The sequence below is a fragment of the Bos indicus x Bos taurus genome, chromosome 19 (genome assembly GCF_003369695.1).
Source record: "Bos indicus x Bos taurus breed Angus x Brahman F1 hybrid chromosome 19, Bos_hybrid_MaternalHap_v2.0, whole genome shotgun sequence".
Classification (NCBI taxonomy): Eukaryota; Metazoa; Chordata; class Mammalia; order Artiodactyla; family Bovidae; genus Bos; species Bos indicus x Bos taurus.
In genome coordinates, this window is record NC_040094.1 from 31,588,739 (window position 1) to 31,616,443 (window position 27,705).

Below are 27,705 nucleotides of genomic sequence, written 5' to 3' on the forward strand. Positions count from 1 at the left end.
AAGAACTAGAAAAGTTACTATAAGGTCACATCATCTTAATACGTATGAAAGACCCTTCTTACCATAAAAACGAAGGATGATAGCATGATGTCATCTGGAAAAGGATTATTCAGTTTGGCTGTAGGAAAGCTGAATTTCTACCTGTCACCGAATATCTTAAATTTTTTTAATTAAAAAAAGAGTATTCTCGTGTGTGTGTGTGAAGAGGTCTTATAAATCGTGCTGGAACTGGCGTTTGTGCCTGCCCTCTCCCCACTCATTTACTCTCTGCCCTTCCCCCTCCTGAAACATCAGGTTCTCTACGTGGTCCTCCCAGAACCCCCTCCCTGGCCAAAGTGATACCATCAGTCTTCCAGAATCCACTAACCTACTAGCCCTGCTTTTTGCTTTTTTTCAGAGCACTTCTCACTCTCTAACATACCAAAGATTGACCCTTTTGTGTCCGTCCCTCCCATCTGCGTGAGCAAAAGGACTGACTTTTTTATTTACCACTACATCCCCCCTTTGCCAAATGAACGACTGTGCAGACACGTTTATTCACTCAGCGGAGACTCCCTGACTGCCCTCCATGCCAGACACTGTTCAAGGTGCCCGTGATGCCTCCATGAACAAAGATTCTGCCTCTATGAAGATTCTGTTTAGCTCTGGGCAGGGGCGAGAGACAATGAGCATCATGAAAAAGCACTGTATACAATGTGTGTGTGTGTATACATATATGTATATATTTACATTTAGATATTCAAAACACTAAGATCATGGCATCCAGCCTCCCATCACTTCATGGCAAATAGATGGGGAAAAAATGGAAACAGTGACAGACTTTATTTTCTTGGGCTCCAAAATCACTGTGGATGGCGACTGCAGCCATGAAATCAAAAGACACTTGCTCCTGTGCTCTGCCACAAGAGAAGCTACCACAACGAGAGGCCTGCACAACCACAACTAGAGAAAAACCCATGTAGCAACAAAGGCCCAGAATTTCCCAATAAAAAAAATATATATATATATATAATTTTTTAAAAGTTAGAAGGAATTACATTGAAACAGTAACAATGATATATCTAGGTTATAGAATTAAATTTCATCTGTATCCATTTTTATCTTTTCTTAATTCAGTACATTGAACATACATGCTCAACTTGAATGATATTAAAATCGCGTGGGTTTTGTTTCTGATTGTATGTTCCCTCTGTGTCCTCTCTGGCTCAGGGGAGGCCACTAGGACAGGTGTCCAAGCACAGCTGCCACACCTGCGCTGCCGTTCATTCCTGTCCATTATAGACAACACTCTCATGACTCAACGTGCAAACCGGGGCAAGAATAAATGGAGCACCTTCCTAGGTGCTTCCATGAGGTCCTAGAAATAATCCCCCTCCTGTTTTGATTTCCAGGCCTGAGAATACCCCCAAATTAATTTGGCACAAGGATCTAATCTTTGAAATAAAGATTTTCCCTGTTCACAAAATCAGCCTTGAAATCAAGTGCTTTTGAGATTACATGTTCCTCACTGTCGGTCACAACAAACCTTAAATCAACTTTATATGCATTTCTGACCAAATTTCACTTGCAGGTTTACTGCTCCCAACCTACAGATGAAAACACTAAGGCCTGAGAAGTTCGAGTGGCTTTTCAAGGTCAAGCCTTTCAGCCATATCTTTCTAGAGCAAGTGAAACTTGTAGCAAAACTCCAACCCCTGTCTAGGCAGAGGCAGTAACAGCACATGCCGTGCCTGGCTTTCTGTCTGTGTTATTTCTTGGCAGAAAATACCACTTTGCTGTCAGGACGGTCAGCTGTAGTTAGAACAAGCTCATGGAACAAAGCAGTTTAATTAAAGAAAAAAATATATAGTTGGGTTACACTGCCATTCTCTTCAATCCAAGATGGAAATTAATTTATAATAACCTTATCTTTTATTCATGGCACTCTGCCTGTTTCAGAGCGTGTTGGCATCCTTATACATTTCAGTTAAATGTGAAATAATTGTGTGTTTTTGATGGGCTGCAGGTCAAAGTGCTGAGAGAACCTCGCTGAGTCTCGACTAACCATTCGGAGCAGTCTGGAACCACTGGGGAGTTTTTGGTTCCCTTCTCATGAATCATGATATTTAAAATTCCGAGGGCACCTAAAGGCTTCGAAATGGCCCTCTCAGTTCGCTCTGAGCCAGCCTCCATGAGTGGTCGGTGACAAAGAGAGCCCACGCGTTTTCCTCTGACAATGTGCCTCTCTCTTGCAGACCAATCTGACCGAGCTGAAGTCCTTCGGTTCCCCGCCGCCGGCGGTGAGCAATGTCAGCGCAGCGGTGATGGTGCTCATAGCCCCCAGGGGCAAGGTGCCCAAGGACCGCAGCTGGAAGGCCGCCAAGGTCACCATGGCCAAGGTGGACGGTTTCCTGGACTCCCTCGTCCACTTTGATAAGGAGAACATTCACGAGAACTGCCTCAAGGCCATCAGGCCATATCTGCAGGACCCCGAGTTCAATCCGGAGTTCGTGGCCACCAAGTCTTACGCAGCCGCAGGCCTCTGTTCTTGGGTCATAAACATCGTGAAGTTTCACGAGGTGTTCTGTGATGTGGAACCCAAGCGCCAAGCACTGAGCAGGGCCACCTCGGACCTCGCTGCTGCCCAGGAGAAGCTGGCGGCCGTTAAAGCCAAGATTGCTGTAAGTGACCCCCACCTGAAGCAAACAGCCCTCTCCCCCAGGCCCCAGCACCTCGGACCTGACTTTTAAAGAAAACCAAATTGTTATGTAAAATCTTAATTTTTCAATAGAGGAAACTTTTAAGTTTTCTTTCTCAAATACCGTGTAGTCCAAACAAGATAGACCCACCGGGCCATGGGTTTAAGCTTTGGTCCTAAAAGGTTTTTTTTCCATTTCCTCCAAAGAAAGAAAAGATGACAGACGGATACGTATAATAAATGAATGGTATTATCCATGGAACCAGCTGCTATCTTATTAGCCACAGGTGAATCTAATATTTTTGCACATCTGATAGTTAAGAACATAAGGTCAGAAAAGGGAGATTCTTTAACTTATGTTATTGAAGTATAGTTGATTTACAATGTTGTTATTTTCTGCTGTGTAAAGAGATTCAATTACACACACACACATATATATTCTTTCCATTATGGTTTGTCACAGGTTATTGACTATAGTTCCCTGTGCTGTGCAGTAGGACCTTATTGCTTATCCATCCTATAGATGATAGTTTGCATCTGCTAATCCCAAAACTCCCAGTCCATCCCTCCCCCACCTCTTCCCCCTTGGCAACCACAAGTCTGCTCTCCTGTTTGTGAGCCTGTTTTGTAGATAAGTTAAAAAATGGGAGACCCCTTTTCCTCTCTGAGACATAGTTTTTCCCCACCTTTCCCCACCTCGTGCATCAGGATCTTCCATTCTGCCCACTGTCCGCCCCCTCGCTCTGATTGCTGTGGACATGTGGGTCTGTGGGACGTGTTATGCCGCCTGCACTGCCTTATAGAAGTCTGTAAGAGCAGACTAGCGTGTTGTGGTTTGGGGTGGGGGTGGTCCCTTGGCCATAAATATATCATTATTAGCCTCTTATTGATATTTTTGTTGTATGTCCCTCACCCAGGATTGGGGGATGGAGGTGACCTTGGATTCACCCCTATTTGAGACAGATTCCCCTTGAACTTCACCTTTGCCATCAAAATGACATGTGTTCACGTTCAGTCTTGTCTGATGCTTCAGGACCCCATGGACTGTAGCCCGCTAGGCTTCTCTGTCCATGGGACACTCCAGGCAAGAATACTGGAGTAGGTTGCCATTTCCTCCTCCAGGGGATCTTCCCAAGCTAGGAATTAAACCTGCATCTCCTGCATCAGCAGGCAGATTCTTTAACACTGCGCCACCTGGGAAGCCATTACAAATGGGTATTGCCAACATGAGAGGTGGAAATCAGAATCCTGCGGAATGACACGGCAGCTAAAACCCCTTCCAATCCATGCTGCGCTGTTCACCAGTGGGTGACATATAGAAAGGGCTTTCAAGTGCCCAAACTTCAGCTTCCTGACATAAAATGGACACAGTAATAGCTCCAAAATCACTGCAGATGGTGACTGCAGCCATGAAATTAAAAGACACTTACTCCTTGGAAGAAAAGTTATGACCAACCTAGATAGCATATTGAAAAGCAGAGACATTACTTTGCCAACAAAGGTCCATCTAGTCAAGGCTATGGTTTTTCCAGTGGTCATGTATGGATGTGAGAGTTGGACTGTGAAGAAAGCTGAGTGCCAAAGAATTGATGCTTTTGAACTGTGGTGTTGGAGAAGACTCTTGAGAGTCCCTTGGACTGCAAGGAGATCCAACCAGTCCATTCTGAAGGAGATCAGGCCTGGGTGTTCTTTGGAAGAATGATGCTAAAGCTGAAACTCCAGTACTTTGGCCACCTCATGCGAAGAGTTGACTCATTGGAAAAGACTCTGATGCTGGGAGGGATTGGGGGCAGGAGGAGAAGGGGACGACAGAGGATGAGATGGCTGGATGACATCAGCAACTCGATGGACGTGAGTCTGAGTGAACTCCAGGAGTTGGTGATGGACAGGGAGGCCTGGCATGCTGCAATTCATGGGGTGGCAAAGAGTTGGACACGACTGAGTGACTGAACTGAACTGAACTGAATAGCCCCCACTTTGTGAGTTTGCCGTGAGGATCAAAGGAGAGAAGCAGGTAGAACAGAAGCCCAGAGCGCAGCCCACAGGAACACAGGGAGCTGCTGCCACCACCAGGGTTCCTGTGACTCCTGACCCCTGCATTACCTCCACCTGCTTCTCCATCAGCTGCATGTGTCATCATGTCTGTGTTCACGCCCTGGTCACCACCAAGGTCAAGCTCAAGCTGAAACTTTCCCTGGATCTTTCATTTCTACATGTGCGTTCTAGGCAGATAAAATTCTTACTGCACATTTCTCATGATGATAAAAAGGGTTTTACAAATTATGAAAAGCAAGATTGCAGACTTGCTTCATGCTTCAAGTTTCACAGCATTATTGATCCATAGATTAAATTCCTCAGCTAAAGACCCCAGTTCAAAGATCCTTGCAACCAGACTGTCTATAAAAAAGAGATGCTTTGGCAAAGCAAAGAATCTCCCAGTATGTTTGCTTTATAAAACCCGGATATTCACGGGCCAGATTACTGATAATCAACCTCCCAACGGCCCTCTTGAAAGAACACCAAGAGCAAAACACTCTACCACCCTGTTGACTGCTTCTAGGGGGGAAAAGACCTTCTGATCATTTTCATATTTTTCAGTTGCTCTCAGAAAAGTGTTACAGGAACTACATTTTCAAAGCTCTCCCTCTCTTACTCAAGTTATTTTAACGAAAGGAACATTTGGTGCGAAGGGAATGTTTTCAAAATGTTTATACCTATTCAGTTAGCCAACACGCACATGATGGGCTCATTCAACCTGTGAAAGCAATCAGAATATTTTTAAAATACTTGGCTACCTTAGGAAGGCACTTCTCTTCTGCCAAAATATTTTTTGAAATTCAAAAGATGCCTTCTCGCTTTGAACAACCTCCTCTCCATCCTTGCTCATCCACATGCCTATCAACATAGGCATGACACTCACCTACTAATAACAGGAGGGTGGACTGATACCCATTGCACATATGGACGCCCACCCAGGCAGGAAAGTGCCTCCCTCTGTGTCACTGAGGCCACAGTTAGCCCTCTCCAGTTGCATCCCCCTTCACCAAGAAGAGGATGCCTGTTTTTAGGATTTTAGCATAATTCCAAGTAAAGAATTTTTTAATCAGAGTATAGTTTCTTTATAATGTTGTATTTGTTTCTGCTGTACCAAGAATTTTATACTCATGATGCATAAAGCAAAAAAAAAAAAAAAGGCATCTTTCAGAACACATTCTACAAGGTAATTTCAATTTGATTATATATATAATTAAAATCCCTGGAGGAGGAAATTGCAACCCACTCCAGTATTCTTGCCTGGAGAATCCCATGGACAGGGGAGCCTGGCAGGCTACAGTTCATGCGGTTGCGAAGAGTCAGACACAAATTAGCAACTACACAGATAATTAAAATACACACCAATATGAATAGTGGTGGTTATCTCCAAGTAGTACATTTTGGATGTTTTTTTTTTTTATCTGTATTTTCTTTTTTTCTGTCACAAACACATATGAACTTGGCAGATTAAAAAAATAATAGCAGTAAAAACAAGGAAGGCATCTTCACCAGGCATTTACTCACTCATTAAGTAAAATAACAGAGAGCAGAGAAGAGCTTCGAGTGAGTAATGACAGTCTCCTGACCTTTTCATTCTTTTGTCTGTTTCTACTGATTGTTGAGCCATAAAGAAAGCTGAGTGCCAAAGAATTGATGCTTTTGAACTGTGGTGTTGGAGAAGACTCTCGAGAGTTCCTTGGATTGCAAGGAGATCAGACCAGTCCATCCTAAAGGAAATCAGTCCTAAATATTCATTGGAAGGACTGATGCTGAAGCTGAAGCTCCAATATTTTGGCCAGCTAATGCTCATTGGAAGAACTGACTCGTTGGAAAAGACCTGATGCTGGGAAAGATTGAAGGCAGGAGGAGAAGGGGATGAGAGAATGAGATGGTTGGATGGCATCACCGACTCAATGGACATGAGTCTGAGTAAGCTTGAGGAGACAGTGGAGGACAGGGAAGCCTGGAGTGCTGCAGTCCATGGGGTTACCAAGAGTTGGACATGACTGAGCAACTGAACTGAACTGAACTGAGCTGAACTGATTGTTGATGCCACTCAGAGCTTACAACCCAATGGCTTAAATGTCTTTTATCTGTCCTGCACGTACTGCTTGGAAATGATTTAACTGGTGGCCAGTATTTAAAACTAAAACACCTGATTTCTGGCCAGTCTTATAACAATCACAAGATTCCTGAATATCACTGACTGACTCTGGCCTTAAGCAGTGGCTTCCCACTCGAGCAGGCAGTTTTGCTGCATTTTGTCACAGTCCCCACCGGCCCCTATTTCTTTTAACATTAGACTCATCTGGCTAGTTTGCGCCGTCTTCCTGTTCTGCGCATCTGAATTTCTGAGCCCTGTCTAAGTGCTGTGCCGCATCCATTTGTCATGTATCTTCTTTAGACAGTTGACTTTCTGCTCCAGGAGGCTGGACAGCAATCATCTCCTATCTCATCACAGTGACTCTGTTTCGCCGACGTGACCTCAATTCCTTGTTCAATCACACAGAGGCCGCTTCCTTGGAGCTCTCGTGTTCAAGATGGAGTTAGTGTCCTTGCCTTTAGCTCACCCGCCTCCCTCCTACCTCCCACTTCCCTTATCATTACTTACCGTTATTTGGTTTTTGAATCACCAACACTGAAAATCCCTACATTGTAACCAAATCAGTTGTCCCAGGCGCTCCCCATTGACTGATTCAAAAAACTGAAAGGACAGTAAATTATGTTTATATTCTATGAATCTCTCTATATTGTTCATAGCAGATCAAAGTACAATTACATTTCCTTTTTAAAATACCTTTCCCCCTGGAATTTCTACTTTCTCCTTTTCTCTCTCTCTTTCAATTAGTTCCTTTGGGGGGAAAAAAAAAAACCTCTCTAGGTACTTCCCTGGTGGTCAGTGGTTAAGACTTCACTTTCCAACGCAGAGTGTACAGGTTCAATTCCTGGTCAGAGAGCTAAGATCTCACATGCCTTGTGGCCAAAAAAAAAAAAAACAACAACATTTTTTTTAAAAGAAATATGGTAACAAATTGAATAAAGAATTTTAAAAAATGGTTCACATTTTAAAAATCTTAAAAAAAAAAAATTAAATCTCCATCCACTCCAGTGTTCTACTGAGCCTGCCTTTGTTCCCAAGACCTTTCTCTCTTGTTTCCAACTCAAAGCTCTAGTGATGAAGAGTAATCACATTCATTGCTCTCTCGGGCTCACTCCAAAGACTTCTGGTCCCCATGGCTTCTTTCTTGATTTCTTCTCTTGTTTTGCTTTGGCTCATTCTTAAATAACTTTTTCAGAAATGTTACATAAGAGATAAATTATCTAATATTCTGGTCTGGACATATCTTTTTGTTTCTAAACTGAATTGACAGTTTCACTGAGTTTTAAATTCTGATGCTAATATTTTCCTCTTAGAACACTGAGTGCTTTATCTTTTGGTCTGGTGAGAAGTCTGATGAACAGTCAGGGTCCCATTCCTTTGTGGGTGCACTGTGTTTCTGCCTTTCTGGAAGTCTTTCGATTTTTTTTTCTTTATTCTTGGTGTCTGAAATGTTACATTGATGTACTTAGCTGTCATTCTTTTTTTATTCTTTGTGCTTGGCCTGTAGAGACTTATTTTCTTCAGTTCCACAAGATGCTTTGTAGTTTCTCTTCTGTTTCTTTTTTAACCTTATTTCCTGGAATGCATATTGATTAGATATCAGAACTTCTCAAAGTAAAAGAAAGTGAAAGTCGCTTCAGTTGTGTCCAGCTCTGCGACCCCGTGGACTGTAGCCCACCAGACTCCTCTGTCCATGGATTCTTCAGGCAAGAATACTGGAAGGAGTAGCCATTCCCTTCTGCAGGGAATCTTCCCAACCCAAGGATAAAACTCAGATCAAATCTGCATTACAGGCAGATTCTTAACAGTCTGAGCCACCAGGGAAGCCCATCGAAACTTCTGACGGGTCCTCTACTTTCTTTTATTTTTTTTCACTTTATGTTTTCTTACACTGTCTAGATTTCCTCCAGTTCATGTTTTAATCCTTCCCTTGAATTTATTCCCTTGTGGCTCAATCGGTAAAGAGTCTGGCTGCAATGTGGGAGACCCAGGTTCAGTCCCTGGGTTGGGAAGATCCCCTGGAGAAGGAAAGGGCAACCCATTCCAGTATTCCTGCCTGGAGAATTCCATGGACCGAGGAGCTTGGCAGGCTACAGTTCATGGGGTCACAAAGAGTCAGACATGACTGAACGACTTTCACTCATGATCATGTTAGAGAAGTCTTGGGAAGAAGAGGAGGCAGAAGAATGTGGCCAGCCTGCCACCGTTAACTGGATGCCTCACCACCTCCTGGTTAAGCTGCTTGGCTGTATAAGTCTGGCTCTTCATTTCTTCCTCTTGTGACTTGGTGATGATGGACAGAGCAGCCTGAAGCCCTACTGTGACACAGATGTGAGACTTATCTGGAGGTGTCTTCTATGCAACTAGGTGGCTTTGCGGATGCAAACAGGCGTGGTAGGGGCAACAAAGACCGTGCACTTACATTCTAAATTCTTAATGCATTTAGAAAAACTGAGAACCATGTCTTTTAAAAAAATGTTCCTCTATTTTGGGATAATTGGAGAGAATGGAGGAGGTTAGGTGAAGTTGTCTTATACTCCTGAGACCTTGAAACAAGGAGAGGACCCAGGTTGCAGACCAACTCCAACCTGCAAACCAACTGCAGCAGACAGTCTGGCTCCTCCCTGCACCCCCACCCCCAATCCTGGGATCCTTCTGTCCATTTCCAGGCCTCCCCAGGCTCCAGTGAGCTTTTGCTTCTAAAAGCAAAGCAGCGCTTTCACTTTTTTCTCAGAGTACTGGAACCCATTTTCCCCAGTACAGAGAGAGACAGAACTTAAGTCTCTCTCTCCTGGTCCATTCCCTGGATCAAGAAAATCCCTTGGAGAACCCACTCCAGTATTCTTGCCTGGGAAAGTCCATAGACAGAGGAGTCTGGTGGGCTGCAGTCCCTGGGGTCACAAAGAGTCAGACACAACTTAGCAACTAACATTTCATTTCATTTCTCCTGGTCCATCACCCCCTCCTGTTCCTGGACCATTGACTGGGTGAGGGACGTGAAAGCTGGGTTCTCTCTCTTGGATCAGGACCCTTTGGACTCCCACGGGGATCTGCCTGAGAGCCCCCCAGCTTGCCTTCCTTCCCTTCCCTGCCCATTTCCCCAGTCCCTCACAGCTTCTTCCAGGGAGCACAGGGCTTCTTTAAAAATGCCCTGCACGTGGACCCTTGTCTCTGAAGCACTGGAATTACTGACAGACCTTGCATTCCTTCCTCAACAGCACCTTAATGAGAACCTGGCCAAACTCACAGCTAAGTTTGAGAAAGCAACAACCGACAAACTCAAATGTCAGCAAGAAGCTGAAGCGACCGCAGGCACCATCTCCCTTGCAAACCGCCTGGTAAGTGTGAACCTCCAGGGACGGGGTGGGGGAAGAAGGGGGATTTAATTACACAAGCTGAGCTTGTTGGTGCCTCAGAGGTACATAGTAGATGAACACAGCTGGGCCCCACTTTGACAAGAGTGGCAAGAAATATTAAAATGCTCCAGGCTGTAGAGGCTGACTCCTGGGGAAAGTATGAATGCATACCCTGATCTAGTCAAAGGAGATTTCCTACAGGGATGGTTGGGAGGAAGGGGTGTGGGATCCATCAGGCAGCTTTCAAGAGGCATGACATGCTTACCTGTACCTGCAACGGCTATGGGAATCATTGAAGACAAAACTAGCCTTTGATAGGCAAACCCAGGCATTCTTCCCTGTGGGGCGTTTGATAACAAGGGTGTGGACAGGATGAGGCGCTGAGACAGAAGCAGAAAGGAGCCAGACAGCTGACTCGGAGCATGGCCACCCATGACCTTGGTCTGTCCAGCAGGGTAGTCACCTACATGGCCACTCAGGGCTCCAAGAGCAAGTGTCCCAAGGACAGAAAGTAGAAGGTCCCATTCTCTTAAGGCCTGGGACCAAAAGCCAGCACAGCATCCTTCCTTGCATTCTACTAGTCAAAGCAGTGTCAGATCCGGGGAGAGGGACCACAGGCCCCAGCCCCTGACAAGAAGAGAATCACAGGATTTGTAGCCATTTTCATCCCCTGTGGCTTACATTTCTCATCATGAATCATCAGCTCAGAGCCTGCAAAGCAGTGCCCACTGGACATGATATCTCTTTATGGAGGGCCCTTACAGCACCTCCCTCACCAGTGAAGGGAAGTGGAATCAATCCCTTTTCATACACGTTTATTCCAGCCACCATTTATGTATATAACAAAGCCAGGTTTCCCAGTTCAGGGACAGTTGAGTCATAACCGTCACTGAACCAGCCGCACTCCAGTGATGGGAGGTGAAACCTCAGGTGTGTCTGAACCCTTGTGTGTTGAATCTGCTGCTGCACAGCTCTGAGACCCCCAACCTCACTGAATGGTGGGGTGTAGAGGCAGCTCCTCCACAGACGAGCGGGAGGCAGTCAGGACCTCCCTGCCGGCCTGTCATCTGTTCACTCCCCTGCCTGGTTCCCAGAATTTCCCTTGGCCTCTCTCTGCCCGGTTGGAGACTTTTCTGCATTGGTCCTCATAGGAGGTGAGGTGGGGCTCTGCTCTAAGACTCAGGACAGATGGTCTCTGAAGCCCCCCGACTTCCACTGACCTTGGGGTTCTGACGAGATGCTGGGACTTTCTGATCTTTATCTGTGTGATCTAAGACGGGGTGAGGATGGGCAGGTGGGGTAAGTCCCTCAAGTCCGTCAGCTCTGATGTCCTTGGATGTCATCTTTCGAGGAAGAAAAGGCGACCAGTCATCACACCAGAGCACAGAGGGCTTCCCGGGTGACTCAAGCGGTAAAGAATCTGCCTGCAATGCAGGGGATCTGGATTCGATCCCTGGGTCAGGAAGATCCCCTGGAGAAGGAAATGGCAACCCACTCCAGTATTCTTGCTGGAGAATCCCATGGACAGAGGAGCCTGCTGGGCTACAGTCCATGGGGTTGCAAAGAGTCAGACCCGACTGAACATGCATGCGTGTGCATAGCACAGAAGCCAAGCTTCACCGAACAGCTCGCCTCACAGTCCTCCCATAGGGAGACCGTCTCTCTTCCAGAGAGGGTGCCTCTGACGTGGGCCGGCAGAGTCAAGCCCTGCTCTGCAGTCTTGGGACTTTGCTTCTGTGTATCTGTGGCTTAATGACCATGCCCATCCTGGCCTCTGTGAGTGATTTATAGTGCAATTGATTTTCTTTGATTTTCGTATCTTCAGCATTTGAAGAGAAGGGAGAGGTGCATGATTTTATGCTATGTTTTGAGTACCATACATGACCCCAAGTGATGATCTCACACAGTCACACTAAGTTCTCTTCATGGCCCTTCAAGGCAGGCATGTTCATCTCTATGCCTGTCAAGGGCAGAGCCCCGAAGGCTGCATTCAGACCCTGTCTCTCCACAGCCCAGCAGGTTCAGGGCAGAGAACTCAGGGGCTCATTTGCTGCAGTGTTTGCTGCGGCCGGTGCAAACCCGCATTGATCACAAGGGCCACACAGATGATGTCCCGAGTCCCCTGCTGGGAAACGTGTGCTGTGCATTCTCCGTGGCTGAATCGTGGCCTGTGGTATGACGTGCCTTCTCCCCCTCTCTGCTCTTCCAAATGGCAGGTGGGAGGCCTGGCCTCTGAAAACGTGAGATGGGCAGAAGCTGTGCAGAACCTCAAGCAACAGGAAAGGAAATTATGTGGAGACATTTTACTCACTGCAGCTTCCATCTCGTACCTGGGCTTCTTTACAAAGCGGTACCGCCAGAGCCTCCTAGACGCGGCGTGGAGGCCCTACCTGAGCCAGCTGCAGGTGTGTCTGGCCCACGTCACTCGTGAGCTCACGTGACAGTAGCAATGCAAATCTTCTAGTCCCTTCCTGCGTTCTTCCTCCCGTCACCTCCAGAGCATCCCCTAGTGACCTCCGGGATCCAGGACGGAGACCTGGGCACCCATGTCCTTCCACACTTCCATGTACCACCATGCACTGCCCTCCAGGTCACCTGGGGACAGCGCCTGTCCTCCTTCTGGGGTCTGCGTGGGAACTCTGGCCCACCACCTCCATGCTGTCTCCTGACTGTTCTCAAAACTGTTAAACCCACGAGGCACCAAACACATCCTGTATTTCCCTCCAACCTTCCTGCTCTTGTGCCAAACTTAATAGCAGCAGTGGAGGGCACACCTCCTTCCCCAAATGCTGCCCCCCTGGTTACTGTGCCCCGAGCACCACATCTGTGTCTGTGACCTACAGACACCCCTATGAAGGCAGTTCATCGGCTTTGGTCAAACGTCCTCAGCTCTCAGTGTGAGTAGGTGGCTCACGCTGACATGACCTGATGGGGAAATGCCAGTTTCCAACCGAAGAGGACTCAGGGTGTGTTGCCCCTCGACACTCTCACAGCGCTCATGGTCCTCAACCCACAAGCACTTGCCGAGTCTTCATCCTGTCCTACATGCCACTGGCGGGAGGCACAGAAGACAGTCCGTACCAGGGTGTCGGCGGGACAGTCTTAGTCCCGCAGTCAAGACGAGAGTCATAAGAAGCAGCTGCCTGAGAGTTAGCACAGAAGAATCACCACGTACAGTTAGGGTTGTGTTCCAGAATGCATTTATAGGTGTCTCCTTGGAACACAAAGCCCAGACCGTCTAGTGATGGTTGGCTTCTCAGATCAGCTCATAAAATCCCACCCACCTGATAATTTGCTGAACAGTAGTTTAAAAACTCTTATAGTGCATTTCCCTGGTGGTCCAGTCGTTAAGACTCTGCGCTTCCAAGGCAGGGGGCACAGGTTTGATCCCTTGTTGGGGAACTAAAATCCCACATGCCACATGGCACAGCCAAAAAATTGTTTAAATTTTTTTTTAATTAAAAAAAAAAACCGTTACAGTACTGGGAAATAAACAAAAAATTAAGCTGTTATTTATTCACTTTGAACACTTGTGGAAAGGAAATCGTTGAAAGGACAGCCATTAGCTGAACAAATGAAGGCAAGGAGCGCAATAGCAGGTTAATGAGGTGTTTTCTGGCTCTGCTTTGGGGACTCAAGTATTTTTGTGCCATGGACCCTTTTGGCAGTCTGATAAAACCGATGCATTCCTTCTCACAGTAATGTTTTGTAGTATGTAAAATGGAATGAATACGATTACAAAGGAAAACGATTCTATTGAAATACATTTCTGATGCCAGGATAAGAACCTCCAGTGTCTGGCTTTCCCTTTGAGATCTGCTCGAAGGTATAGAATTGGCCGTTCGTACTCTTAGCAGATATAATTAAAGGGAAAGGAGAGGCTTTCCTGAGATAACTGGGAGGACAAACTGCAGAGAAGAGAAGGATGGAGAGGTTAATATTAATAACAGGGCACATATGTGAACCTCAAGAGTGTTCTGAAGCCAACACAAAAGGTCACATGTATTGCATAATTCCATTTATGTGAAACCTCCAGAATAGGCAAATCCACACAGACAGAGAGCAGATTAGAGGTTGTAAGACCTGGGGGTAGCCGGGAATGGGGAGTGACTGCTCGTAGAGGTGCAGTTTCCTTTTGGGGTGAAGAAAATGTTTTGGAAAGAGACAGAGCTGAGACTTGCACAGCATTGTGAAAGACTAAATGCCATTGATTTGTGCACTCTGAAATGGCTAAGGAATGTGACATTTACCCCAATTAAAAAAAAAAAGTTTCTAATGAAAATGATTATTCTGAGAAGAATTAAATGAGCTGAAAGAGGTAAGCAGAAGAAAAGGTAGGGTTCCCAACAGGGACAGTGGACAGGTTTGCGGGACGAGGTCCTGCAAGCAGCCTTGTGTTGAGGGGGTTGGTCTGCAGCAGGAGAAAGGAGAGGGTCCGCAGTCCTTTGCGAGCTGGGCATTGGCAGCAAGTGGTGATGCCAGTGAGAGGAGAGGGTGATCGGTGTGCGCCGGTGTGGGGACTGGGACCGTGAAGCACAGAAATGCAACAGGAAATGACTCTGCTAACACGGGTAAGGAGGATGGAGACTGCTGTTAACATGCAAATGATACTTGGTTGCTCAGTCCTATCTGACTCTTTGCAACCCCATGGACTACAGCCTGCCAGGCTCCTCTGTCCATGAGATTATCCTGGTAAGAATACTGGAGTGGGTTGCCATTTCCTCCTCCAGGGGAATCTTTCTGACCCAGGGATCAAACTTGCATCTCCTATGGCTCCTGCACTGGCAGGCAGATTCTGTACCACTGAACTGAATCCACCTGCAGTGGATCAAACTCAGGTTTGATCCCTAGGTTGGGAAGATTCCCCTGGAAGAGGAAATGGCAACTCACTCCAGTATTCTTGCCTGAAAAATCCCTTGGACAAAGGAACCTGGTGGGCTAGTCCGAAGGGTTGCAAAGAGTCAGACATGATTGAGCAAACACACTTGGATTTGATCTGATTGATCTATGGTAGTCATTTGACTTAGAAAATATACCGAAGAACCTAGGATGACAAGGGTGGGATTTCTGCTGCTGTTCATCCCTCAAGAGAAGAGACTATCAGGACGCTGAGGAAACATGCTCTGCAATCACACAGCCAGGAAAACTCTCCTCAGGGGGATTTTGGTCTTGCTTTTTAGAGGAGTTCTGTCTTTTGAGTGAGCTGTGCCCCACCCCCTGCTTCCGTTCTGAGCGCCTGTGCCCTTTCTTTCCCACCAGGTTCCAATCCCGGTGACCCCCACCCTGGACCCCCTACGGATGCTGATGGATGATGCCGACGTGGCCACCTGGCAGAATGAGGGCCTCCCTGCAGACCGCATGTCCACAGAGAATGCCGCCATCCTCCTCAGCTGCGAGCGCTGGCCGCTCATGGTGGACCCTCAGCTACAAGGCATCAAATGGATCAAGAACAAGTATGGTGAGGACCTCCGGGTCACCCAGATCGGCCAGAAGGGGTAGGTGTCTGCACACAGAAGTTCCCACTTTGCCAATTACGCAGAAGGGAAAAGTGTCATGAGCGGGTTTTAAATCACCGAAGATTGTTTCTACCCCGCTGGTCCCCCCAGGAGTTTTCTCCTGATTGTCCTCTCAATTTAAGAAACATCTCAGCAGGAGATGCTTGGGTGCCGAGTCTCTGCTTTTCTTTCTTTTTATTTTTGTTTTTATTGGAGTACAGCTAGTTTACAATGTTGAGTTAGTTTTAGGTGTATAGCAAAAGGAAACAGTTATGTCGTTGTTGTTTACTTGATAAGTCGTGTCTGACTCTTTGCGACCCCATGGTCTATAGCCCTCCAGGCTCCTCTGACCATGGGATTTCCCAGGCGATAATACTGGAGCGGTTTGCCATTTCCTTCTCTAGGGGATCTTCCTGACCCAGGGATTGAACTCGAGTCCCTGCATTGGTAGGTAGATTCTTTACCACTGAGTCACCAGGGAAGCCTGAATCAGTTTACTTATTTGAAGTTACCCAAATAAATAAATGAGCCCTATAATTCATCATTTTTTTCCAGCACTCTCAACTTTTGGTCTGTGATATCCTTTAAGACTTCTTTCTACATATCCGTATTCAAATTATAGAAAATATTTTATTATCAACTAATGTAACTCCCTCCTGTTATTCTTCATCATCATTTATTTCTTAAACCATTCTTATTATTTTCTTTTAGATTAACTTTAAGATTTTTGGTCAAGGTTTAAAAAATTATATTGTTATTTATTGTGTGAATTGAATCACATCAAACTTGTAAATCTATTTAGGTGAAATAATTTTTTATGTGCTTATTAAACTCTGCATAACATTGGAAAATTAAAAATAGCCTCAGTTCAGTTCAGTTCAGTTCAGTCACTCAGTCGTGTCTGACTCTTTGCGACCCCATGAATTTCAGCACGCCAGGCCTCCCTGTCCACCATCAACTCCCGGAGTTCACTCAAACTCACATCCATCGAGTCGGTGATGCCATCCAGCCATCTCATCCTCTGTCGTCCCCTTTTCCTCCTGCCTCCAATCCCTCCCAGCCTCAGAGTCTTTTCCAATGAGTCAGCTCTTTGCATGAGGTGGCCAAAGTACTGGAGTTTCAGCTTTAACATCATTCCTTCCAAAGAACACCCAGGAAAAATAGCCTAGCTTTTGGTAATTGTTAAGTAAATTAAGGTGTATCAATACATTCTAATACCCAGTCACATAAATATTGTTGTAGAAGAATATTTAATGACATGGGAAAATATTTACAATACATTTGATGTACCAAACCCAGGTTGTAAATTAAATGAGCCGCAGGGATAAAACAATAAATAAACATAAATACAAATGCAGACATAAATAAAAATATGAATAATATAAAATAAATAGAAATAGTAATAATAAACTTGAAAATATCATATATCCAGACGTGAACATTCAACATCAGAATGTAAATGACACAAGGATTACAGTTAATTTCATGTTCTTTTTTTGCATTTTGTTACTTTTCCCAAAAACATATCAGATCACATAAATACCATTTTTTTAGCTTATCATAAAATAGCTTTATTCACAAAACAAAATGATAAGTTAGGCATACAAGAATCATATCTCTCAACTGAATAAGAACCCAGAAAACAATATTTCTGGAGGACAATGTAGTGATATGTGTCAGAAGTCTTCAAAATGTTTACCCCTTGACCCAACAAATTCTTCTATATGAATTTATCATAAGGAAAGATCAAACAAATGAACACAGATAAATTTTCATGATCTTTAGTGCAGGGCTATTTGGCAATAATCCAAATTTCCCAGAAAAAGGAAATAATTCCATTTCTTAAATTGGAAGATAATTGCTTCACAGTGTTGTGTTGGTTTCTGCCATACAACCACATGAATCAGCCATAAATATACATATGTCCCACTCTTGAAGCTTCCTCCCAGCTCTCATCCCATCCCACCCTCCTAGGTTATCACAGAGCATCTGGTTGAATTCCCTGTGTTATACAGCACCTTCCCACTGGCTATCTATTTTACGTATGGTAATATAAATGTTTCAGTGCTGCTCTGTCAATTCCTCCCACCCTCCCCTTCCCCCACTGCATCCACAAGTCTGTCCTATACCTCTCCATCTCTATTCCTGCCCTGCAAATTAGTTCATCAGTACCGTTTTTCTCGAGTCTATATATATGCATTAATATATGATATTAGTTTTTTCTCTCTCTGACTTGCTTCACTCAGTGTAACAGGCTCTTGGTTCATCTACCTCCTTAGAACTGACACAAATGTGTTCCTTTTTATGGCTGAGTAATATCCACTGTATAGATGTACCACAACTTCTTTATCTATTCATCTCTCGATGGGCAAGATCACATAAATGTCATTTTAAATAAAGAAACATGTGCCCCTGAAGTCATCCCAGAGAGCTGTGCCTCCAAGATGACGCCTGTGTTCCAGAGGCCACAGCCGCCTTGTTAAATTGCCTCAAATCCACAGCTTGCCACACTCTCACCTGCCCAACTCTCTCCTCAGCTACCTTCAGACAGTAGAGCGTGCTGTGGAAGCCGGGGACATGGTGCTGATTGAAAATCTGGAAGAGTCCATCGATCCTGTGCTAGGACCCCTGCTGGGGAGAGAAGTCATTAAGAAAGGACGGTGAGACCCAGCTGTCCTGCGGGCCTTCCAAGGGGCTGGTCGGTGGCCGCTGTAGAACCATGCACAGACCTGCTCTCCATAGAGCCTCCTCTCCCAGCTAGCTAGCTCTCCCAAAGCACCTCCTCATTCTTCTGAAAGAGGGACACCTAACTACCCTCCTGTCCTAGAGAAAGTTTCCTGAGGAACTTCCATCAGCCAACTCACTGGCCTGCTTCCCAACAACCACAGCACACTCCTCTGGAGGAACTTGAGGGAACATGATGGAAAAGCAGGCTGACTCTTTTTTTATATATAAATGTATTTATTTTTATATTTTGGCTGTGCTGGGTCTTGCTTGCTGCTTGAGCTTTCTCCAGTTGAAGTGAACGGGGGCTACTCTCTGCTCGTGCAGGCTTCTCACTGCGGGGGCTTCTCTTGCTGTAGAACATGGGCTCTAGGGCTTTCAGGCTTCAGGGGCTGCAGCTCCTGGGCTCAAGAGCACAGGCTCTAGAGTTGTGGCTCACAGGCTCAGTTGCTCCACGGCATGTGGGATCTTCCTGGATCAGGGATTAAACCCATGTCTCCTGCATTGGCAGGCTGATCCTTTACCACTGAGCCACCAGGGAAGCCCCAGGCTGAATTTTAACCACAAGGATTTCATCTAAGCCAGCTGTCTGAGTTCTGAGAACTCAAGTCTTTGTCAATTCGATGAGTACCTGTTGCTTTGGGTGCCAGTAGTTGATCAGGGCTTAGTAAGGGTCTAGGAGAAGGGGGAGGAAGAGAGAGACAGGGAAGGGCTACAGGCACTTAGGAGAGGGGGTGAGAGTTATCGGGAAGGACTGGTTGGACCCACTGTTCAGACCTTAAGCCACCTTTGCATGTCCTTGTTTAGTCACTAAGTCACGTCCTACTCTTTGCGACCCCATGGGCCGTAACCTGCCAGGCTCCTCTGTCCACGGAATTTCCCAGGCAAGAATACTGGAATGGGTTGCCATTTCCTTCTCCAGGGGATCTTCCAGACCCGGGGATCAAACCCACGTCTCCTGCCTTAGCAGGCAGATTCTTTACCACAGAGCCACCAGGGAAGAACCCTTGCATGTCCTTAGGAGGCACTTAATTACTTAACTAAGCATTTTCTCCCATAGAAGTAATGTTCCACCAATCACGAGACAATGTAAGCTCTACTGCTAGCCCGCAAGTCACCTTTGTGCAAACTCTTAAGGTGCCCCTTCCTGCAAGTGCTTTACTGCCATCTGCTGGAAGCATTTTATAATGCGCTCCCATGTACGTGCACCACTAAGTGGATAGCTCTCCCTCCAGCCTTACCTGAAAAAATAAACATAATGGCCATGGGGAGAAGGTCTGTCAGCCTCCACCCTGTTCCCTGCGTGAAAGCTCAGTCTAGACATGCCCGTCCATCTGAGTATGGCAATATCATTTGCTGCTGCTGCTGCTAAGTCGCTTCAGTCATGTCCGACTCTGTACGACCCCATAGACGGCAGCCCACCAGGCTCCCCCGTCCCTGGGATTCTCCAGGCAAGAACACTGGAGTGGGTTGCCATTTCCTTCTCCAATGCATGAAAGTGAAAAGTGAAAGTGAAGTCGCTCAGTCGTGTCCGACTCTTCGAGACCCCATGGACTGCAGCCTACCAGGCTCCTCCATCCATGGGATTTTCCAGGCAAGAGTACTGGAGTGGGGTGCCATTGCTTTCTCCGATCATTTGCTACGACCTTGCAAAAAATCCCACGCGGATTCTGTCCCTAACCAAAGCTCCCAGGAAGGCACCCACCTTTACACGAGCCTCTTTGTTCCAGGTTCATTAAAATCGGAGACAAAGAGTGTGAGTATAACCCCAGGTTCCGGCTCATCCTTCACACCAAGCTGGCCAACCCTCACTACCAACCGGAGCTGCAAGCTCAGGCCACCCTGATCAATTTCACCGTGACCAGGGAAGGCCTGGAGGACCAGCTGCTGGCCGCAGTGGTCAGCATGGAGAGACCCGATCTGGAGCAGCTGAAGGTACGTGAGGCGCCCACCCAGCAAAGGAGGGAGGAGGAAGATGCTCTGCCACCCCACTCTGCCATGCGCCCTCCTCTGGGTGTGGGGGTGGGGGGGTGTTCCTTCAGAAATTGAGCCATGTGGTTCTTCTGGAGCTCGGAGGAGCGCCCACCCAGCAAGGGAGGGAGGAGGGAGACGCTCTGCCACCCGACTCTGCCGTGAACCCTCCTCTGGGTGTGGGGGTAGGGGTTGTTCCTTCAGAAGTTGAGCCGTGTGGTTCTTCTGGAGCTCAGAGGAGCACCAACACCATGTTCCTAGAACAACATCATGTTCCTGAAACAACACCAGTTCCCTGGAACATCCCTTGGGAAGCAGAAGGTAGAGCAGGCTGAAGACCAGGAAGCGGAAGGCAGCTGGGAGAAAACCGCAGTCCCGTTCAAGACACTTTTGAACCTCTCATCACAAGTGTTCATGTGTCTATGTCCAGAACTAAATGGGATTCATTCCTGCAGGGGCAATAGAAATAGATTCAGCCATGTTAGGGGAACATCTCAGCCTGAGCTGCCATCACAAAATACCAGAGGCTGAGTGGCTGGGACAACAGATATTTATTTTGTCACAGTCTGGAAGCTGGAAGACAGTGTTCAGGGTCCAGTTTCTGGCGATACCTCTCTTCCTGGCTTGTAGGTGGCTGCCGTCTCACTGTGCATTCACAGACCTCTTCCTTGTGTCCACACAGAGAGAGCAAGCTCTCTGGTGTCTCTGCTTATAAGGGCAATGATCCCACCACAGGGACCCCATCCTCCTGACTTCATTTAACCTTACTTACCTCCTTCTCTAGTTACACCCATCTCCAATACAGTCGTGTGGTGGTAGAGGGGCAGGGGCTTAGGGCTTCAACATATGAATTGGGAGGGAACACAGTTTTGTGTAGAGCGAGTACTGTCCTTTTTCCCATCTCCTTAGATATGACTGGATTGTAATAGCAGGGGAATATTAGAGAGCCAGGGGGCTGATTTAAATTGGGAAGTTCAGAAAAAGATTCTATAAGCAGGTGCATAAGCCTTTGGCATGGAGCACTCCCAGAAGAGTCAAGAGTGAATCCTGGTTATAAGGCCAGATTGAGGCATGTGGGTTTTCTTTAAGCTTTTTACTTTGCATTGAAGTATAACTGATGAGGGCTTCCTTGGTGGCTCAGATGATAAAGAATGTGCCTGCAATGCAGGGAACCCAGGTTCAAACCCTGGGTCAGAAAGATCCCTTAGAGAAAGGAATAGTAACCCACTCCAATATTCTTGCCTGGAGAATCCCATGAACAGAGGAGCCTGGCAGGCTACAGTCCACTGGGTCACCAAGAGTCAGACATGACTGAGCAACCAACACTTTTACTTTTCACAAAGGAGAGCTATTCCTTTTGAGGACAGTAGAGTTATGACAGAGAAGTAAAACTTGACCCCATCCTCTAGCTATTCCCTAAAATAACTTCCATTTAATGACTAGACCATGTCCCAGCATTCTGCTAAGCCTTGCACAGCACTGCTATGTGTAGGGCCAGGTTTAACCCAGCTAAGGTTACTGTGAAAGGGGAATTCAGCCCAAGATCACATGATTAGTAACTGCTGCAGTTGGGGTTCAAGTCCTCAGCTGATTTGACGTGCTCGTGGTCCTGAGCACTCCTCTGTCCCACCTCCAGTTTGCTAAGGGCAGGGGCCCCATAACCCTCTGTCTATTCAGACCTACCGGAGAACAGGATGCTCTGGGCTCCTGTACCTGACTCTCCCTTATGTGATACTGCAGTCAGAACTCACAAAGCAGCAGAATGGGTTCAAAATCACCCTCAAAACATTGGAAGACAACCTGCTGTCTCGCCTCTCCTCGGCCTCCGGGAACTTCCTGGGAGAAACGGCCCTGGTGGAGAACCTTGAGATCACCAAGCAGACTGCCGCGGAAGTTGAGAAAAAGGTAAGACCTGGCAGCCTGGGCTGGGGTGGGTGGGGGCGGGCAGAGGCCCTCCTCCTTGTCCCTGAGTTCACTGTACAGGGACAAATGTCAGAGTAAGAGATGGCTGATCCATCTTCCTAAGATTCTCCTGGAAAGTAGAGCTCGGCAGGATTCCTGAAATGAGCACCTCACTGCCTGCATGACAGAGCCCTCACTCCCTATAAAATGCTGTTGACAACTCTACTCTGCAGAAGTTTGACCGGCACTTAGATCTGTGCAGGAAATAGTGGCTCAAACTGAGTACCTTAGTGAGTCCATGGAGTTGCCCTGAAGCTAAGGAATCACGCTGGTATACAAGTACATGGCTGCACCCCCAGAAAACCCACAACCTGCAAAAACCTCACAAGTCTGATTTCAATGAGAAACTTTCAGTGATGTCCCAGTAAACTGAGCTCTCAAAAAAAAATTTTTTTTTTTAATTATCATCCTGCAAAATTACTTAGCATATGTTTCCTTCCTTTAAGGGCGTGGAAAGGAAAGTGGAAATTAAGGAAACCCTTCCTGATGGTCTCTGTGTGTGTGTGTGTATGTGTTAATCCCTCAGTCGTGTCCAACTCTTTGTGATGCAAGGATTGCAGTCCGCCAGGCTTCTCGGTCCATGAGATTTCCCAGGCAAGAACTGGAGTGGGTAGCCATTCCCTTTTGCAGGGCATCTTCCCAACCCAGGGATCGAACCCAGGTCTCCTGCATTGCAGGCAAATATTCTTTACCATCTGAGTCACCAGGGAAGCCCAACAGTCTCTATACAGTCTGTGCAACCATGAGTCAAGCTCCTCTGCTGAGAGTGAGGGTGTGGTGTTGAGATAGGGGGCCTGGGGAGAGGAGTGAAGGTTTTCGATAGCTGTTGGGGGAGGCAGGAATGAAAGGGACACAGGTTAGTGGATAGCATAAAGGACCCAGGGACATGAAAAATATCAGTCAGTGAAAACACCAATCTGAGCAACTATGTGATTTCTATTCAGTTCCACTCTCTTCTGAGAATCTTTGTCTTTTAACTACTAGTTTAACCAAGTTTTACATTTTTAAACATTACTGATACAATTGGATTTCTTTCTGCTATCTTGATTTATACTTTCTATTAACAATCCTTTTGTTTGTTTTTTCTTTCTTGATTTTTCTTTATCCTCCTCTTTTGTCCATTGCTAGTTTTAAAGTTATTTACTGTTTATTTTATTGATTAATCTTAATTTTTCATCATTCATCAATATATGAAAAATGTATTTCATTTCATATGTGACTTAACAATATATATATTGACTTAACACAGTCTGAAATTAAGCACTATATCTAGCCTCTTTCAAAACATGATAAGGATACTAGAAACTTTGATTATTCTTTTCCATCTTCCGTTATTGTTTTATAGCATTTCGCTTCTACCTTGCTTTCATCTGCTACTTCCAAACTGGTCATGTTTTTTTATAGTCTTTGTTATTTAAATTGACTGTACATTTAAGAAATTCTTGCATCTCACTCACTTCTTTTGGGTTCAATTTTCTTCTAATCAAAGAAAATAATTACTTGTTCAAGGGCCTGTGGATAGTAAGTTTTCTTTGACATTGACTGCTTCTTCAAAGTAAAACCTCTGGTCTTTAATCAACTTTGGAAAATTCCTAACCATTATAGCTCAAACATTGCTTCTCCCCTGTTCTGTCTGTTCTCTACTTATTTCTGTTACATACATTTTGAATCTTTTTATTTTATCTGCCAGGTCTAAGAACTTCTTTTACATATTTTCCAACTTTCTTTCTCTCTGAGCTGCTTTTTAAACAGTTTCCTCAGATTTATTTGTTAGTTTGCTTATTCTCTTTCAACTCAAGTTCATTATTTAACCAGTGTACTGAGTTTCCTATTTAAATAGCTGTATTCTTGTCTTTGGAAGTTCTATTTAGTTCTTTTTCAGATAATGTCTGTTCTTTTTTATAATGTTCTGATTTTATACGTTCTTTTATCTCTACTGCTTTTAAACAGAATTAGTTAATGAGGTAGGTAGGTAGTCACTCAGTCGTGTCCAACTCTTTGTGACCCCATGGACTGTAGCCCACCAGGCTCCTCTGTCCATGAGATTCTCCAGGTAAGAGTACTGGCGGAGGTTACCATGTCCTTCTCTGGGGATCTTCCAGACCCAGGTATCGAACTCACATCTTCCACATTGCAGGCAGATTCTTTACCATCTGAGCCACTAGTGAAGCCCTAGTTAATCGTAGATCAATCATCTTCAGCTCTTGGGATGCTAATCCTTCTGCGAATTTGAGAGGGCGTTCTTCTAATTATCCCGATAGGTAACACTTCCTCTTGAGCTTTGTAGTTGTTTATTGTGAGCTCATCTTCAGTAGGGTTTGTTTTTTCCTGTGGGCTTTGCATGAATTCTCAGCAGTTTCACTCTATCCTGGAGTATAAGGCAGGTTGTACTGAGGTTATATTTAATAGGATATTCTTACAGAATTCCTCTCTGATGTTTAGGTCTCTTTTTATTTTTACCTCTGATAAGAAATTTTCTGAAAATAGACCTTTCCATTGAAAGAGATCATCTCTGTGAATTTACATGTTCATAAAAGTAAGGAGCACAGAAAACTGTGGACGTCTGTGATGGTCCAGTGGCTAAGAATCTGCCTAGCAATGCAGGGGAAACAGGTTCCATCGTGGTCCTGGCGCCTGTGCTCTGCAGCAAGAGAAGCCCCGCAGTGCGAAGTCCCCGAACCACAGCTAGACAGAAGCCTCCACTCGCCACAGCTAGAGAAAGCAGCTAAGACCCAGCGCAGCCAAGGATTAATTAACTAACTAATCAATTACGAACAGCTGTCTGTGTAACAAAGAAAACAGAAAATTCGATTATGCTGCTTTTACTGGAGTCCTACTGCCTGGCTTACTTTTCAAGTTAAATATACTGATGTGTGTGCATGTGTGTGGATGTGTGTGCACCTCCCACTTGTCCCCAGCTGGAGGGGCTGACACACTCACCTTTGAGGCACTAGGAGTGTGTCCTCTCTTCCTCACTCGAGCTCGGTTAGGGAAAATCACAGCAGCTTTCTGCCCTCTGTTGTTCCCCTCATCCGCATCCACCCACCCCACCCACAGGCACAAGGTGCTGACCCAGAGCGGCTACATTGATTCTCAGGGAGCCCTGGCTGGTTCAAACAACGGACCGCTCTTGATTTTTCTAACAGGTGCAGGAGGCCAAGGTGACCGAGGTGAGAATCAACGAGGCTCGGGAGCACTACCGGCCGGCCGCCGCCCGGGCCTCTCTGCTCTACTTCATCATGAACGACCTCGGCAGGATCCACCCCATGTACCAGTTTTCTCTCAAGGTGACTTAGCCCTGGAGCCCTCTGCACAGTCATAGCACAGCAGCGTGACATGCCCCGTGTGGCTCTGCACAAGGGCTTGTCCGTGGGCTTCATTAGCCATGGCAAGTCTTTCAGACCAGATCCAGGAGAGCAGCGACTTGGCCTTAGAGGCCTCATCTCTCTAATTGGGTCTTTCATGACTCATTGGTTATTTGGCTAAAACAGAGGGAGAGGCCGTGGCAGGTCCCAGCCTCGTTCGCTCAGCGAGTACTTAAGATCCAGCCAGCACTCTGCTTCCTGACCGTGTGGAAGAGGAAACATCGGCAGGGAGCCCTGCCCCAGAGAGCTTCACAGCTAATAGGGCTGATCAAATGTGCGCCTCCCTTGTATCTGTTAAAACCAAAGCAGGCCATACTAATAGTCCAACTTTAAATTAGTGTCCCTATTACCCTAATGGGGGGTGGTGCAGTGGTAAAGAATCCACCCGCTGTTGCCAGAGACACAAGAGATGTGGGTTCGATCCCTGGGCCAAGAAGATACAGAGGAGGGCATGGCAACCCACTCTAGTATCCTTGCCTGGAGAATCCCATGGACAGAGAAGCCTGGTGGGCTACAGTCCAGGGTGTTCACAAAGAGTCAGACAACTGAGCGCACACACACAATTACCCTAATATCCTCAAAGCTACTGCTTTGTGGTTGCTGACATATTTCTAAAATCAAAGATGTTAGCAGATTGTAAGTGCTAACTAAGCTTATCTTACTCATGAAATAATAAAGACCTATAAATTTTAAGTACATCTCTGAAAGTATATCTTTCTCCCATAAGGAGTTCTCCAAAAGACCACAGCTGCAGAGTCTGTATGGGGCTCTGAACAACTTTTCTGGTTTAATCCAACAGAGAGGACACTCATATTCAGGGTGCACACCTCATCCAGCTGCCCCCTGAAAGCCAAGGTGTGGGGATGAAGCTGAGCCACTGAGAAGGAAGAAGGCTTCCACGCCTGGACCTCACTAGGCTGGAAATGGCGTTTCATCCTGCCCCTATTCCCTCCCCTAAGCTCAGAGTCTCTGTAATATTGTATGTTTTTAAAAGAAATCCAATACTTGACATTATATTCAGGTCAAAGCCCCACTTGAAAGAAATATAAAGGATTTAAAAAACAGTATAGAAGTTAATGTGATAAGCCTAGTATCAGTGATACTAATCACCTCCCTGGTTTTGAGAATAGTTGAAATCTATTGCAGTGACTTTTCCTGAAAAAGGGAAATTAGATGAAGCCCATGAAAATATGTGTTCCAAAAAAAAACCAAACAAGAAGACTGGAAATCTGCCTAGCCAAAAATTGAAAAGACCCAATAATATCTTAATTGTCATTTTCTTTAAAGATTCATCTTTGACTTTGTTTTCTTTAATGATTATTCTCTTTATTATTCATTCTTTAATGATACATTCATTCCTATTATCAATTTTTATAAGTAGTCTATATCTAAGTTTAAAATGATAGAAAATTGATTCATATGATCAGTATGAAAATGGATTTATATTATACCCGTAATGTACAATTTGGAAGCTGTAACCGAAGCAGGCTATGCTCTCACAGTTGCAGAAAGTGTACATAAGAAAAAAGCACATGTAAGAGGGCTCATCGAATGATGTGGAGTTACTAGAAAGAAAAACCAAGAACAGCTGATATTCTGATCATTATTACCAAAAGGAAAAGTAATTAATTAAAAATATTCTGAGTACCTGTTATGTACACAGGTCTCTTTTAGAGAGCAAAGTTGTACCAGATGTTCATTCTACCATCGGGAATTTTATAATCCAAAGGATAGAATCACCCAAACTGGTTACTGTTCATTGTGTTCAGTTTCCAACAAAACTTATTAGATTTAATTTAATTATTTTGGTCACTGGACCTAAACAGTAGGCTCTTCACTGTATGCTTCATAGCTTGGCCCTCTTTGTGACAACATAGTAATTTATACGAGCAACTAAGACAGGAGTTTTCCTGTTGCCACTGGCCCTCCTTGGCAGGTTATGCTGGGAAGATAGTTCTATGATTCGTGAATTATAATACTCACCAGAGGTAGGGCCACTGGTTACATACAGAGAGCTGTG

The 27,705-nt window shown here is 45.6% G+C and overlaps 1 protein-coding gene across 2 annotated transcripts in view; it reads left to right on the top strand.

The window, feature by feature from the left end:
* Positions 1-27,705, top strand: part of DNAH9 (dynein axonemal heavy chain 9) — a 285,309-nt gene that overhangs the window by 209,074 nt on the left and 48,530 nt on the right. For both annotated transcript variants that reach the window (XM_027516812.1, XM_027516811.1), the window contains exons 50-57: positions 2,235-2,660; positions 10,031-10,150; positions 12,385-12,573; positions 15,428-15,663; positions 18,201-18,323; positions 20,118-20,322; positions 22,099-22,263; positions 25,467-25,607. In XM_027516812.1, the coding sequence (XP_027372613.1) occupies positions 2,235-2,660; positions 10,031-10,150; positions 12,385-12,573; positions 15,428-15,663; positions 18,201-18,323; positions 20,118-20,322; positions 22,099-22,263; positions 25,467-25,607 (1,605 nt within the window). The remainder of the gene's footprint in view (positions 1-2,234; positions 2,661-10,030; positions 10,151-12,384; positions 12,574-15,427; positions 15,664-18,200; positions 18,324-20,117; positions 20,323-22,098; positions 22,264-25,466; positions 25,608-27,705) is intronic.